The following is a 15113-nucleotide window of genomic DNA, read 5'->3' as shown; positions in this document are numbered from 1 at the left end:
CTTCAGAGTCCCCTGGGAATACTCGTTAGAAATGAACATTCTTGAGTCCCACCCTTAGACTTAACTGATTCAAACCCTGGAACCTGTATGTTTCACAAGAGTCCCATGGGATTCTTACCGAGAACCACTGTTGAATGTGCGATTGGAGATGAGAGAGAAACAAGCTGTATGGAATCTTTAAAGATGATGCTGTATTTGGAAAGAGAAAGAGCAGAAGATAGAAAACTCATGAGTAAGTGTGTTAGGAGAAGTGGGCGATGAACGGCCCTGTTAGCAGTGCCAGTGCTTGATGGGAGAGAGACTGGAGCCTGGGAGGCCCCATAGCAGTCACTCCTGCCTACATCTTCTGCTTGCAGTATGTAGAACCTTTTTTGGCCAAGTGATTGTGTCAGGTAGTCTTTTAGTATTCAGTCTTAATTATTTTGCAGGCAGGTTTAGTTTTCCTTCAACACATCATTTTCCTTAATTTCCAATAAACGAAAAGTAACATAAGAAGGAAAAATGTAATTTGAGATCTCCACTGTACCTCCTTTGAGCAAAATCTCAAAACATGACATTTTCCAAATACATGTGTTTTTTTTTTCCTTCTCTTTTCATCATTAGGAATGGAGGATCTTTGGTTCCATACCAATGCAGGCATGTCAGCAGAAGGATGTGTTTGCCAATTACCTTACTTCTAACTTCCAAGCGGTAAATAGATTTTAAGGGTGTGCTCTATAAAATGTTGTTGTGTCTGCGAGATTTGGTAATTTATTAGCATCTTACAGCCTTTTCTTGCTTTGTTATCTTGACAAACCAAAAGGAAAACAGTGGCAAAATTCACCAATTACCTAGACTTAGCTCCAGATTGTTTTTCTACATCATTTTAAGTGAAGGGATGGAGTTTAATTTGTTATCTACCCCACTTAACTTGTGTTTGGTTTGGTTGCTCTTTTAGCCAGGTGTGAAGTCTGGCAACAAGAGGTCTTCGTCTCACTCTAGCCCAGGTAGTCCAAAGAAGCAGAAGAAGGAAAGCAACTCAGCGGGATCCCCCGCCGACATGGAGCTCGATTCGGGTAGGTTCCATCCTATGGCTCTGATTTCTCTCTTTTTTTTTTTTTTTTTTTTTTGAGATGGAGTCTCACTCTTGTCGCCCAGGCTGGAGTGCAATGGCGTGATCTTGGCTCACCGCAACCTCCGCCTCCCGGGTTCAAGCATTCTCCCACCTCAGCCTCCCGAGTAGTTGGGATTATAGGCATGCACCACCACGCCCAGCTAATTTTTGTACTTTTTTTTTTTTTTTAGTAGAGACAGGGTTTCACCATCTTGACCAGGCTGGTCTCGAACTCCTGACCTTGTGATCCACCCACCTCAGCCTCCCAAAGTGCTGGGATTACAGGCGTGAGCCACCGCGCCCAGCCCCTGTCTTCATTTTCAAATTCACAGAGAGAATTTAAAGACCATGAATTAAGCCGGGCACGGTGGCTCATGCCTGTAATCCCAGCACTTTGGGAGGCTGAGGCAGGCAGGTCACAAGGTAAGGAGATCGAGACAATCCTGGCAAACACAGTGAAACCCTGTCTCTATTAAAAATACAAAAAATTAGCCGGGCATGGTGACGGGCGCCTGTAGTCCCAGCTACTCGGGAGGCTGAGGCAGGAGAATGGCATCAACCCGGGAGGTGGAGGTTGCAGTGAGCCGAGATCACGCCACTGCACTCCAGCCTTGGCGAAAGTGTGAGCCTCCATCTCAAAAAAAAAAAAAAAAAAAAAGATCATGAGTTAAATTCCCTTAAAGTTCAAAGGGATTAAAGCCCCACATCAAATTCTTTTGCACAAGTGACTTCAAAGTTCAGAATCAAAGCCCTCAAATTATTTCCCCTAAGTTTTTCTTTATTTTTTCGGGTTTTTTTCAAGACAGAGTTTCACTGTTGCCCAGGTTGGAGTGCAGTGGCGCGATCTTGGCTCACTGCAACCTCTGCCTCTCAGGTTCAAGCGATTCTCCTGCCTCAGCCTCCCAAGTAGCTGGGATTACAGGTGCCTGCCACCACGCCTGGCTAATTTTGTATTTTTAGTAGAGATGGAGTTTCTCCATGTTAGCCAGGCTGGTCTCGAACTCCTGACCTCAGGTGATCCGCCCGCCTCCGCCTCCCAAAGTGCTGGGATTATAGGTGTGAGCCACCGTGCCTGGCCCATGGTTGTCATTTTTTGAAGTTTGGGGATTTGTGGTGGTGGCACCCCTGTCACCAGGGTCACACACTTCTGTGTAGGCATTTTCAGTTTTGTACTAGGGGCTCTTTCCTCTATTTCCTCTATTTCCATTTTTTTTTTTTTTTTTTTTGAGACGGGATCTGGCTCGGTTGCCTAGGCTGGAGTGCAGTGGTGCGATCATGGCTCAGTGCAGCCTCAGACTCCTGGGATCAAGCAGTCCTCCCACCTCAGCCCCCCATGTAGCTGGGACTATAGGCATGTGCCACCAAACCCAGCTAATTTTTGTATATTTTGTAGAGACCGAGCTCTTACTTTGTTGCCCAGGCTGGTCTTGAACTCCTGAGTTTAAGCAATCTGCCTGCCTCAGCCTCCCAGTGTTACTGGCATGAGCCACCGTGCTGGGCCATGAGTTGACTTCTAAGTGAGAGTTTGTTATTCTCCTTACAAATCTTATTGTCTATAGAATAAAGTTCAGACCCCCTACTAGACCCTGAGGCAGAAAGCTTAATAAGACAGTATTGCTGCCCTAGTTACCACTCTCTGTCACCTCGGGATTGCAGATGTGTAAACATTTTCATATAAATGTGGTGGCCCACAGTGATACATACAGAATGATAGTATTACATATTGCTGCCACAGAGCAGGTTCCAGACTGTAATGGTGGCACAGAGGAAAAACAGCATCTGTGCTGAATGAAGTCATAGGGTAACTTTGAACTGCATCTTGAGGGATGAATGCAGGGATTTACCAAGGAAGTGAGGAGGAGGGTGTTTGAGACAGGGAAGTGCAGATGCAGGATAGTGAAACTTCACAGCCATCAGGCCAGCAGCAGGATGACAGCTGGAGTTTGAGCCAGGCAATAGGAGGTGACATGATGGAAGTAAAGAAACTGTACCCTAGAGGGCCATGGAGGAAGATTGGACTTCATCCTGTGGGGTCTGGGCAGGCACTGAATGGTTTCCAATGGAGATGGGAAAGGTTATAGGGCCAGACTTGTGATGAATCTGGCAGCGGTTTGGAGGACAGACACAAGGAAGATGAATCCAGAGGTCAGGGTGATTCTGATGTTCCTGGCAAATGTAATGGGCCTGAAGCAAGGTAGCGGCTGTGGCAGCCAGCAGGAGAGCATGCACCCCAGAGAGCCAAAGACCTGGGGATGGATGGAAGGAAAGAGTGCTCTCAGATGACAAGCAGATCCACTGGTGGTGCTATTTGTGAGAATAGCAGATGGGAGAACAGTCCTCATTTTAGGAAGAGATCGTTTGTTTTGGACAAGTTGTGTCTGTGGAACGTATAGGTGATGATGGTCAGTGGGCAGTTAGATCTGTGAACCTGCAGTTCAGGCGAGCAGTCTAGATTAGAGATAACAATTGGGGGCCAGGCACAGTGGCTCATGCCTGTAATCTCAGCACTTTGGGAGGCCGAGGTGGGTGGATCACTTGAGATCAGGAGTTCGAAACCAGCCTGGCCAACATGGAGAAACCCCATGTCTACTAAAGATACAAAACAGCCAGGCATGTTGGCGTGTGCTGTAATCCCAGCTACTTGGGAGGCAGAGGCAGGAGAACTGCTTGAACCCGGAAGGCAGAGGTTGCAGCCAGCTGAAATCACGCCACTGCACTCCAGCCTGGGCAACAGAGCAAGACTCCGTCTCAAAAAAAAAACATTGGGAAATTGGGCAATTAGGCTGGGTGCAGTTGCTCATGCCTATAATCCCAGCATTTTGGGAGGCCAAGGCAGGTGGATCGCCTGAGGTCAGGAGTTCGAGACCAGCCTGGCCAACATGGTGAAACCTGTCTCTACTAAAAATACCAAAATTTGCCAGGCCTGGTGGTGCACAACTGTAGTTGCAGCTACTCGGGAGTCTGAGGCAGGAGAATTGCTTGAACCCGGGAGACGGAGGATACAGTGAGCTAAGATTGTGCCACTGCACTCCAGCCTGGGCGACAGAGTAAGACTGTCTCAAAAAAAAAAAAAAAAAAAAAGAGCTAGGAAATAACCCAAGGTGTACTCCTGCCTTGCCCCTCACTTCCTCCCCATTAGCCTTCCACCCACTCAGTAGCCAGCCTGCACCTGCAGTCACATTTCCTACTGCATTCTGCCACGAGTTTTTGGGTAGAGTGCACTACCTTGAAATTCTGAAGTCTCCATGCAATTGCTCGCATTTCCTCAATCTAAAATGATGCACACAGCACAGAAACAGATCTCCCGAGGGATAGCCTCTAGCACCAGAAGATCCTGACAGCTCTCCCTGCAGATCTTTTCAGGTGGACTGAGGATACCAGGTGGTGGTCATGGCACCTGAGAATCCAGAATTTCCCTCATGTTAAGCCAGTTATTTTTGGCCATTGAATTTCTGGATACACCTGAGTTCAAATAACAAATTTTAGTAAAACCAAATGCTATTATAAGTTCTAAAGTATCTCTTAACTTTCTTACTTCAGATATGGAGGTACCACATGGTTCTCAGAGCAGCGAAAGTTTTCAGTTTCAACCACCATTACCTCCTGACACTCCTCCACTCCCCCGGGGAACTCCTCCACCCATCTTCACCCCTCCACTCCCAAAGGGCACCCCACCGCTGACTCCCAGTGACTCACCCCAGACCAGAACAGCATCTGGAGCTGTGGATGAGGACGCACTGACTCTAGAAGAACTTGAAGAACAGCAGAGGCGGATCTGGGCAGCTCTTGAGCAGGCCGAGAGCTTAAACAGCGACTCCGACGCTCCTGTGGACACACCTTTAACTGGCAATTCCGTTGCCTCATCACCTTGTCCAAATGAGCTAGACCTCCCTGTCCCAGAGGGAAAAACATCTGAAAAGCAGACACTGGATGAGCCTGAGGTACCAGAGATTTTTACAGATAAATCAGAAGCTGGACATGCCTCCAGTCCAGACTGTGAGGTGACATCACTTTGTCAGAAGAAGGCAGAGTTGGCTCCGGTAAACACTGAAGGTGCCCTTCTTGATGATGGCAGTGTCGTACCAAACTGTGACATCAGCAATGGGGGCAGCCAGAAGCTCGTTCCTGCAGACACCAGTCCTTCCATGGCCACTAAAATTCATAGCCCTATACCTGACATGAGCAAATTTGCAACTGGAATCACGCCATTTGAATTTGAGAATATGGCAGAATCTACTGGAATGTACCTCAGGATAAGAAGCTTGTTAAAGAACTCACCCCGAAACCAGCAGAAAAACAAAAAGGCCTCTGAATAACGGCTTGACTTAGCACTGAGAGTTATTTAATAACTTTGTTCCGTTAATTAGTACTAATTAAGTGGATAGATAGAATGGTTTTCCTGTTTGTCCCTCCCATGTTTAAAAATCTATCCAAGGTTCATGTTCCAAAGTCAAGCCTATTTTAAAGAAAGACTGAGCACACTCGTTCAGTATATTTTATTCTCACTGACAAAACTTGGGGGGAGATGTGAATATGGCCTGGTTTAGAGAGGGTTTGTTAAGGTTTATACTATTTTTGGATTGTGACTGTCCGTCAAGAGTGATGGTTTTTATCTGTCTTTTGTACATTGTTTTCCCTTTCTACATTTTGCTAATTATCCTGTATATAAGTTTAATGTATCACTTTTTAAAAGAAAAAATTCTACCATTTTAAATTCATGTCTCAACTCCTACAACCAAACGAGAAAAATCAGGGATGAGCAGCTTTATCCCATTTGGGGTATTTTTATAAGTGATTTACACGCATCAATTTTAGTAATACTTTTACTTTTTTGTAACTTCATTCTTCATATATGCTTGCTATACAGGTATGTTCATCTTTGTGTACAGAGGTTTAATAAATTAGTTTTCGTATACATAATCTAAGACTTTGAATACAAAAAAGTGATTCATAGGTAAAATCAGTGTATATAACCTTTTTTGTTTTTGAGACAGAGTTTCACTCTTGTTGCCCAGGCTGGAGTGCAATGGCACGATCTCGGCTCACTGAAACCTCCGCCTCCCGAGTTTAAGTGATTCTCCTGCCACAGCCTCCCAAGTAGCTGGGATTACAGGCATGCGCCACCACGCCCAGCTAACTTCGTATTTTTAGTAGAGATGGGGTTTCTCCACGTTGGGTCAGGCTGGCCTTGAACTCCTGACTTCAGGTGATCTGCCCGCCTCGGCCTCCCAAAGTGCTGGGATTACAGGCGTAAGCCACCTCACCTGGCCAGTGTATATAACTTTTAAGTTTAAAAGTAAATTGTTGGCCAGGCGTGGTGGCTCATGCTTATAATCCTAGCACTTTGGGAGGCCAAGGAGGAAGGATCACCTGAGGTCAGGAGTTCGAGACCAGCCTGGCCAACATGTCAAAACTCCATCTCTACAAAAATACAAAAATTAGCCAGGTGTGGTCGTACATGCCTGTAATCCCAGCTACTCGGGAGGCTGAGGCAGGAGAATCGCTTGAACCTGGGAAGGGGAGGTTGCAGTGAGCTGAGATCGTGCCATTGCACTCCAGCCTGGGCAACAAGAGCAAAACTCCGTCTCAAAAAAAAAAAAAGGTAAATTGTAAAAATTAGTGGTAGCAAAACAAAACTAATGATAGGAATTGCAAGTTTGGGTGCTTTCAGTGGATTTCAGACTTAAATGTAGAAACAGCAGAATTTTTGAAAAGTAATTATTTTGAAAAATGAATGGCATGCAGCTAGCCTTTGTATAAAAATAATTTTCTAGATTTGAACCCTAATAGTTAAAAATTAAAAATTAGACATAAACATACTGCTTTTAATTGTCAGATATATATATATAAGATAGAGCTGAAACTGTGGTTTAGGTCTTTCTGTGGAATGCCATTACATCTTTATATTAGTCAAGTCCGTGAAAATAAATGTTTAGATCGTCTTGAATTGTTAGTCTCAGGCAGTGTTATCCTGCTCTCAGGCCAACAGGGGGAGCAAAATAGAAACATTCCAGATACAGTTTTCATTTTTGAGAACGTGAGTAATCAGAATTTACTGTTCTGTAAAGAATAAAGGAAAGGAAAATTATAAAGAGAGAAATTTCTTTTTAAAGCCCTCACAGAATGTGCTAGAAATAGAATAAAATTTAAAATACTTTTGGCTTCTTTTCCTCAGAGCTGAAGTTCAAAATAAAAGCAATCCTTTACAGTTGTTTACATAGTGTTTTTAAACTGGTCTCGCTCAGCATTTCTGTCAGGCAAATTATTATCACCACTTGGAAGTAAGGAAGTATTGCATTAGTAGAGTCGCTTGTGAATACCAGAGGTCTCTTAATAGTTATCTCTTTGCTATTTATCAGACATCACGTTGAGGTATTTTTGTGCATTACCCCATTTTCACCGTCACCACATTGGGTAGGCATTGTTAACCTCATTGTTGAGAGGAAATACACACGCTAAATACACACATAACTAAAACACACAGCTGATACACAACCTAGTAAATCTAAATCCAGATCTCTCGGACCCCCGTATCTGTGCTCTTAATTGCTGTACTGCCTCCTTGTCAAAAGCTCTACAAAAGCACTGATTTTTTTTTTTTTTTTTTTTTTAAATACAGAGTCTTGCTCTGTCCCCCAGGCTGGAGTGCAGTGGCACAATCTCTGCTCACTGCAGCCTCCGCCTCCCGGGTTCAAGTGATTTCCGTGCCTCAGCCTCCTGAGTAGCTGGGACTACAGGTATGCACCACCATACCTGGCTAATTTTTGTATTTTTAGTAGAGACGGGGTTTCTTCATGTTGGTCAGGCTGGTCTCGAACTCCCGACCTCAGGTGATCTGCCCGCCTCTTGCCTCCTGCAGTGCTGGGATTATAAGCGTGAGCCACCGGGCGCCCAGCCAAAAGCACTGATTCTCAAAAAATGGGCTCCTATTTCATTTGTTCAATTTTTTTGGGGGGTTGGGGGGTGGGGACAGGGTCTCACTGTCACCCAGGCTGGAGTACAGTGGCATGATCATAGCTCACTACAGCCTCCACCTCCCAAATTCAAGTGATTCTCCTGCCTCAGCCTCCAGAGTAGCTGGGATTACAGGTGTGAGCCACCACACTCAGCCTGTTCAGCTACTTATTGAGGACATACTTCTGCTAGATGTTCTTCAATGTGCTTTTTGGCATTAAAAAGGCGGATCACGAGGTCAGGAGATCGAGACCATCCTGGCCAACACAGTGAAACCCTGTCTCTACTAAAAAAAAAAATTTTTTAAATAGCCGGGTGTGGTGGTGGGCGCCTGTAGTCCCAGCTACTCAGGAGGCTGAGGCAGGAGAATGGCGTGAACCCGGGAGGCGGAGCTTGCAGTGAGCCGAGATCGTGCCACTGCACTCCAGCCTGGGTGACAGAGCAAGACTCCATCTCAAAAAAAATAAAGAAAAGAAAAAATACTGTGGCCCAGCACGGTGGCTCATGCCTGTAATCCCAGCAGTTTGGGAAACCAAGGCAGGCATATTGCTTGAGGCCAGGGGTTTGGGACTAGCCTGGCCAACATGGTGAAACCCCATCTCTACTAAAAATACAAAAATTAGCCAGGTATGGTGGTGCATACCTGTAGTCCCAGCTACTCAGGAGGCTGAGGCACGGAAATCACTTGAACTCGGGAGGCGGAGGCTGCAGTGAGCAGAGATCAGGCCACTGCACTCCAGCCTGGGCGGCAGTGAGACTGTCTCGGGGGGAAAAAAAGTGCTAGAATCTGCCTTTAAGGAGCTTATCCAGTACTGGGAGAAAATAGAGGGTTCCCTCTCAATTACAATACGATTCAGCTGGCAGCCATGGGAAGAAGGCAAGGTACTTGGGCCATTTTGTGGTGGAGAGAGAATCACCTATGGAGGACTGACTTCAAATTCTCAGGACCACTGGATTTACTACTCATTTGGAGGGTATTTGAAGACTTCTGGGAATAAGTAACCATTGAACTAATCCTTAAAGCGTAGGTAGGAGGATTCATAGACAAAAATGCACATTGACATATATAGAAAGGCCGGATGTGGTGGCTCACGCCTGTAATCCCAGCACTTTGGAAGGCCGAGGCGGGTGGATCACGAGGTCAGGAGATCGAGACCAGCCTGGCTAACTTGGTGAAACCCCGTCTCTACTACAAATACAAAAAAAATTGGCTGGGCATGGTGGCACACGCCTGTAGTCCCAGCTACTTAGGAGGCTGAGGCAGGAGAATCGCTTGAACCCCAGAGGCGGAGCTTGCAGTGAGCCGAGATTGTGCCACTGCACTTCAGCCTGGTGACAGAGCGAGACTCCGTCTCAAAAAAAAAAAAAAAAACGGAAATGTATAGAAAACAGTGAAGCAGAAGCAGGAACGCTCAAGAAATGTAGAATGGTAAAAAAGTTTTAAATTAAGAGCGGCGTATTCATTGATGCTAAGAACTCTGGATTGCTTTGCTCTGTGGTCTGAATTTTATTAGGGAAAAGAGTCCACTAAAGATCTTTCAGTGGAGAGCGCCCTCCTCCAAGTGGTGTTTTAAGAAGATAATTCCTAAAGCAGAAGTCTGAATGAACTGAAGAGAGGAGACCATTTATAAAGGGAGGGAGTGCATAAAGCAGGAAGTAATTGCCTTGAGCGGGTGCCCCATTTTATTTATTTATTTATTTATTATTTTTATTTATTTTATTTTATTTTTGAGACAGAGTCTCGCTCTGTCACCCAGACTGGGGTGCAGTGGCGCGATCTCGGCTCACTGCAAGCTCCGCGTCCCTGGTTCATGACATATTGCTGCCTCAGCCTCCCGAGTAGCTGAGACTACAGGCGCCCGCCACCACGCCCGGCTAATTTTTTGTATTTTTAGTAGAGACGGGGTTTCACCGTGTTAGCCAGGATGGTCTCGATCTCCTGACCCCGTGATCCACCCGCCTCGGCCTCCCTAAGTGCTGGGATTACAGGTGTGAGCCACTGCGCCCGGCCTGCAGGTGCCCCATTTTAAAAATATATTGTTGGTCGGGTGCGGTGGCTCACACCTGTAATACCAGCACTTTGGGAGGCTGAGGCGGGCGGATCACCTGAGGTCGGGAGTTCAAGACCAGCCTGACCAACATGGAGGAACCCCATCTCTACTAAAAAAAAAAACAAAACAAACAAAAAAAAATTAGCCAGGCGTGGTGGCACATGCCTGTAATCCCAGCTACTCGGGAGGCTGAGGGAGGAGAATCATTTGAACTCGGGATGCAGAGGTTGCGGTGAGCCGAGATCCCGCCATTGCACTCCAGCCTGGGCAACAAGGGCAAAACTCCGTCTCAAAAAATTAATTAATTAATTAAAACAATAAAATAAAAAAGTATTGTTTGCTGTTTTGGAGTATTGCAAGACTGTTGGGTGGAGGAACAAGTTACTGTTTCAACTTGCCCATGCCATGACAGGTTCCAGGTGTGGGTAGATGAGGTAAGAACCAGACGCCTGTCCTTCAAGATTGACTTGGGGCAGGGGTGGGGATCTCTCCTTAATCTTTGTCTTGGGTTAAAGGGAATGTAAACTGCAGTGCAGGTTGCTAAAACAAAGCCAGCTCTTTGTTGTTGTCTCCTAGAAGCAGGTAAGTGGAAAGAAAGAACTGCCCTTATTAAAATACAAAAGGACCTCCTTCTTTTTTCAAAAGGTCACATTTCCTTACATGGTGAAAATGCTGTCTACTTTCTACTAACAGGAAATGTCCTCCTGGTTGATTTTATTCTTCAAGTTCTCGGCTGGAATCATTTTGCTCTTCTGTCTTGAATTGGGGTTTTTTACTTTTTTTCTCTCTAGGTAAATTTTTTTTTTTTTTTTTTTTTTGAGATGGAGTCTTGCTCTGTTGCCCAGGCTGGAGTGCAGTGGCGCGATCTCGGCTCACTGCAAGCTCCGCCTCCCGGGTTCACGCCTTTCTCCTGCCTCAGCTTCCCGAATAGCTGGGACTACAGGCGCCCGCCACCACGCCCGGCTAATTTTTTGTATTTTTAGTAGAGACGAGGTTTCATTGGCCGGGCGCGGTGGCTCACGCCTGTAGTCCCAGGCGTGAATTTGGGAGGCCTAGGCGGGCGGATCACTAGGTCGGGAGATCGAGACCATCCTGGCTAACACAGTGAAACCCCGTCTCTACTGAAAAAAAATACAAAAAATTAACTGGGCATGGTGGCGGGCACCTGTAGTCCCAGCTACTCTGGAGGCTGAGGCAGGAGAATGGCATGAACCTGGGAGGGGGAGCTTGCAGTGAGCCGAGATCACGCCACTGCACTCCAGCCTGGGCGACAGAGCGAGACTCTGTCTCAAAAAAAAAAAGGGAGACGGGGTTTCACCGTGTTAGCCAGGATGGTCTCGATCTCCCGACCTTGTGATCCGCCTGCCTTGGCCCCCCAAATTGCTGGGATTACAAAGTAAGCCACTGCGCCCGGCCCTCTCTAGGTAAGTCTTTAGAATTTTATAGATTATTATTAGCAGGCAAAACCAGCAAGGGTGTTGTAACAACTTTTAGTACCCAAGTTGCTTGTGTCAGAGGCATTTAAACCAGAGCGACTCCATCTCGTAATAGAAGCTGGGCAAAATGAGGCTGAGACCTACTGCGCTGCATTCCCAGATGGTGAAGGCATTCTAAGTCACAGGATGAGACAGGAGGTCAGCAGAGGATACGTGTCATAAAGACCTTGCTGATAAAACAGGTTGCAGTAAAGTAGCCGGCTAAAACCCACCAAAACCACGATGGCCACGAGAGTGACCTCTGGTTGTCCTCAATGCTAGACTCCCATCAGTACCATGACAGTTTACAAATGCCACGGCGACATTAGGAAGTTACCCTATATGGTCTAAAACGGGGAGCCAAGAATAATTCACCCCTTGTCTGGCATATCATCAAGAAATAACCATAAAAATGGGCAACCGGCAGCCCTGGGGCTGCTCTGCCTATGGAATAGCCATTCTTTCCTAATAAACTGGCTTTCACTTTATGGACTTGCCCTGAATTCTTTCTTTCTTTTTTTTTTCTTTTGAGACAGAGTCTCACCCTGTCACCCAGGCTGGAGTGCAGTGGCGCAATCTCAGCTCACTGCAACCTCCATCTCCCTGATTCAAGCAATTCTGCCTCAGCCTCCCAAGTAGCTGGGATTACAGGTGCCCGCCACCATGCCTGGCTAATTTTTTTATTTTTAGTAGTCATGAGGTTTCAACATGTTGGCCAGGCTGGTCTAGAACTCCTGACCTCAAGTGATCTGCCCGCCTCTCCCTCCCAAAGTGCTGGGATTACAGGCATGAGCCTCCGTGCCCGGCGTCATAATCTAGGACTGTATCCTATGCACACATTTCCACGGTACTAAAAGGTTTACCTTTAAAAATGTTAAGTGCGCCGGGTGCGGTGGCTCACGTCTGTAATCTCAGCACTTTGGGAGGCCCAGGCGGGCGGATCACGAGGTCAGGAGATCGAGACCATCCTGGCTAACACGGTGAAACCCCGTCTCTACTAAAAATACCAAAAATTAGCCGGGTGTGGTGGCAGGCGCCTGTAGTCCCAGCTACTTGGGAGGCTGAGGCAGGAGAATGGCATGAACCCGGGAGGCAGAGGTTGCAGTGAGCTGAAATTGCGCCACTGCACTCCAGCCTGGGCAACAGAGCTAGACTGCATCTCAAAAAAAAAAAAATGTTAAGTGCAGGCCAGGCACAGTGGCTCACAGGAGCAGGAGGATTGCTTGAGCTCAGGAGTTCAGGACAGCCTGGGCAACATGGTGAAGCCCCGCTCTACAAAAGTAAAAATAACTTTTATTTTAATAATATTTTCTTCCCAAAGTGCTGGGATTACAGCCATGAGCTACTGTGCCCTACCTGTGTACCTGTCTTTACGAGACCAAAAACTAAATAAAATATATTTCACCCTCGCTTTTTTTTTTTCCTGAGACAGAGTCTCACTCTGTCACCCAAGCTGGAGTGCCGTGATGCGATCTTGGCTCACTGCAACCTCCGCCCCCCATGTTCAAGCTATCCTCGTGTCTCAGCCTCCTGAGTAGCCGGGATTACAGGCGCCCACCACCATGCCCAGCTAATTTTTGTATTTTTAGTAGAGACAGGGTTTCGCCATGTTGGCCAGGCTGGTCTTGAACTCCTGACCTCAGGCGATCCACCCACTTCGTCCTCCCAAAGTGCTGGGATTACAGGTGTAAGCCACTGCACTGCGCCCGGCCTTATTTCCCCCTTTAAATTTTTTTTTTTTTTAATTTGAGAAAGAATAATCCCAGCTACTCAGGAGGCTGAGGCAGGAGAATCGCTTGAACCTGAGAGGCGCAGGTTGCAGTGAGCCAAGATCACGCCACTGCACTTCAGTCTGGGCAACACAGCAAGACTCCATCTCAAAAAAAAAAAAAAACAAAAGAAAGAAAAGAAATGTGTGTGTGTGTGTGTGTGTGCGCGCACGTGCGTGTTTTCTCGAGATAGGGTTTCACTCTGTTGTCCAGGCTAGGGTACTCGACCTCCTGGGCTCAAGCAATCCTCCTACCTCAGCCTCTTAAATAGCGGGGACTACAGGCATGTGTCACCACACCTGGCTTATGTTAATATTTGTCATAGTGATGGGGTCTCCCTACGTTACCCAGGCTGGTCTTTAACTCCTGGGCTCAGGAAATCCACCCGCCTTAGCCACCCACAGTGCCAGAATTATAACCACGAGCCACCACGCCCCGCAAAAAATTTATTTATTTATTTATGAGTTGGAGTCTCGCTCTGTCACCCAGGCTGGAGTGCAGTGGCACAATCTTGGCTCACTGCAACCTCTGCCTCCCAGGTTCAAGTGATTCTCCTGCCTCAGCCTCCCTAGTAGCTAGGACTACAAGTACATGCCACCATGCCTGGATAATTTTTTTGTATTTTTAGTAGAGATGGGGTTTCACCATGTTGGCCAGGCTGGTCTTGAACTCCTGCCCTCGTGATCCGCCACCTCAGCCTCCCAAAGTGCTGGGATTACAGGCATGAGCTACCGTGCCCGGCCTAAGAAATGTATTTTTTAAACAAAGTTTCCTATCAACAATATGGCTGCATTTGGAATTTTGTAATAGGAGGAATTACTGAAAAGGCAAGGCAAGGGGTGTGGCCCTTACTGAACGCTGACATTCCGGGCAGCTGAGATTGCTCCTTTGTAGGGTGACCTCATGTCAGAGTGATTTCTTAATGTTTTCCATCATGGAAGCAAATTCATTAGTCATAAGTGAGAATGACAAATGAAACTGGATTGGAACAGGTTGTGGGATTGGACCCAGGGCAAATTTCTCACAGACTTGGAACAACTTTCCTTCTGTTCCTACCACAGTCCTGATCTTGGATTCTTCAAACCAATTACAACTCCGTTCATTGTACTGGCCCATTCTACTAAGTTTTTATTTAGAACATTTGGAGGAATACTGAACACCTACGATGAAGGGGGTGGGTCGCCCCTCCAAACCTGTGGGTGTTTCTCGTTAGGTGGAACGAGAGACTTGGAAAAGAAAAAGACACAGAGACAAAGTATAGAGAAAGAAATAAGGGGACCCAGGGGACCAGCGTTCAGCATATGGAGGATCCCTCTGGCTTCTGAGTTCCCTTAATATTTATTGATTATTTGTCGGTGTTTCTCAGAGAGGGGGATGTGTCATGGTCACAAGACAATAGTGGGGAGAGGGTCAGCAGACAAACACGTGAACAAAGGTCTTTGCATCATAGACAAGGTAAAGAATCAAGTGCTGTGCTTTAGATATGCATACACATAAACATCTCAATGCTTTGCTAAGCAGTATTGCTGCCCGCATGTCTCACCTCCAGCCTTAAGGTGGTTTTTCCCTATCTCAGTAGATGGAACGTACAATCGAGTTTTATACCGAGACATTCCATTGCCCAGGGACGGGCAGGAGACAGATGCCTTCCTCTTGTCTCAACTGCAAGAGGCATGCCTTCCTCTTATACTAATCCTCCTCAGCACAGACCCTTTATGGGTGTCGGGCTGGGGGACGGTCAGGTCTTTCCCTTCCCACGAGGCCATATTTC

General features: G+C 46.6%; 1 protein-coding gene across 3 annotated transcripts in view; it reads left to right on the top strand.

Moving 5' to 3' along the window:
- Positions 1 to 7193, top strand: part of ZCCHC8 (zinc finger CCHC-type containing 8) — a 29151-nt gene extending 21958 nt beyond the window's left edge. For 2 of the 3 annotated variants that reach the window (XM_054441830.2, XM_054441829.2), the window contains 3 exons: positions 604 to 690; positions 938 to 1055; positions 4634 to 6013. In XM_054441830.2, coding sequence (XP_054297805.1) covers positions 604 to 690; positions 938 to 1055; positions 4634 to 5409 — 981 coding nt within the window. In that variant the 3' untranslated portion in view covers positions 5410 to 6013. Of the gene's footprint in view, positions 1 to 603; positions 691 to 937; positions 1056 to 4633 lie in introns of all 3 variants that reach the window. The other variant, XM_054441828.2, reaches the window with a different exon arrangement.
- The last annotated feature ends 7920 nt before the right edge of the window (positions 7194 to 15113 follow it).

Source organism: Pongo pygmaeus, chromosome 10 (assembly GCF_028885625.2).
Source record: "Pongo pygmaeus isolate AG05252 chromosome 10, NHGRI_mPonPyg2-v2.0_pri, whole genome shotgun sequence".
In the NCBI taxonomy this organism is placed as follows: Eukaryota; Metazoa; Chordata; class Mammalia; order Primates; family Hominidae; genus Pongo; species Pongo pygmaeus.
The sequence above is the reverse complement of the archived record's forward strand: the minus strand, read 5'-3'. Positions and strand labels throughout refer to the sequence as shown.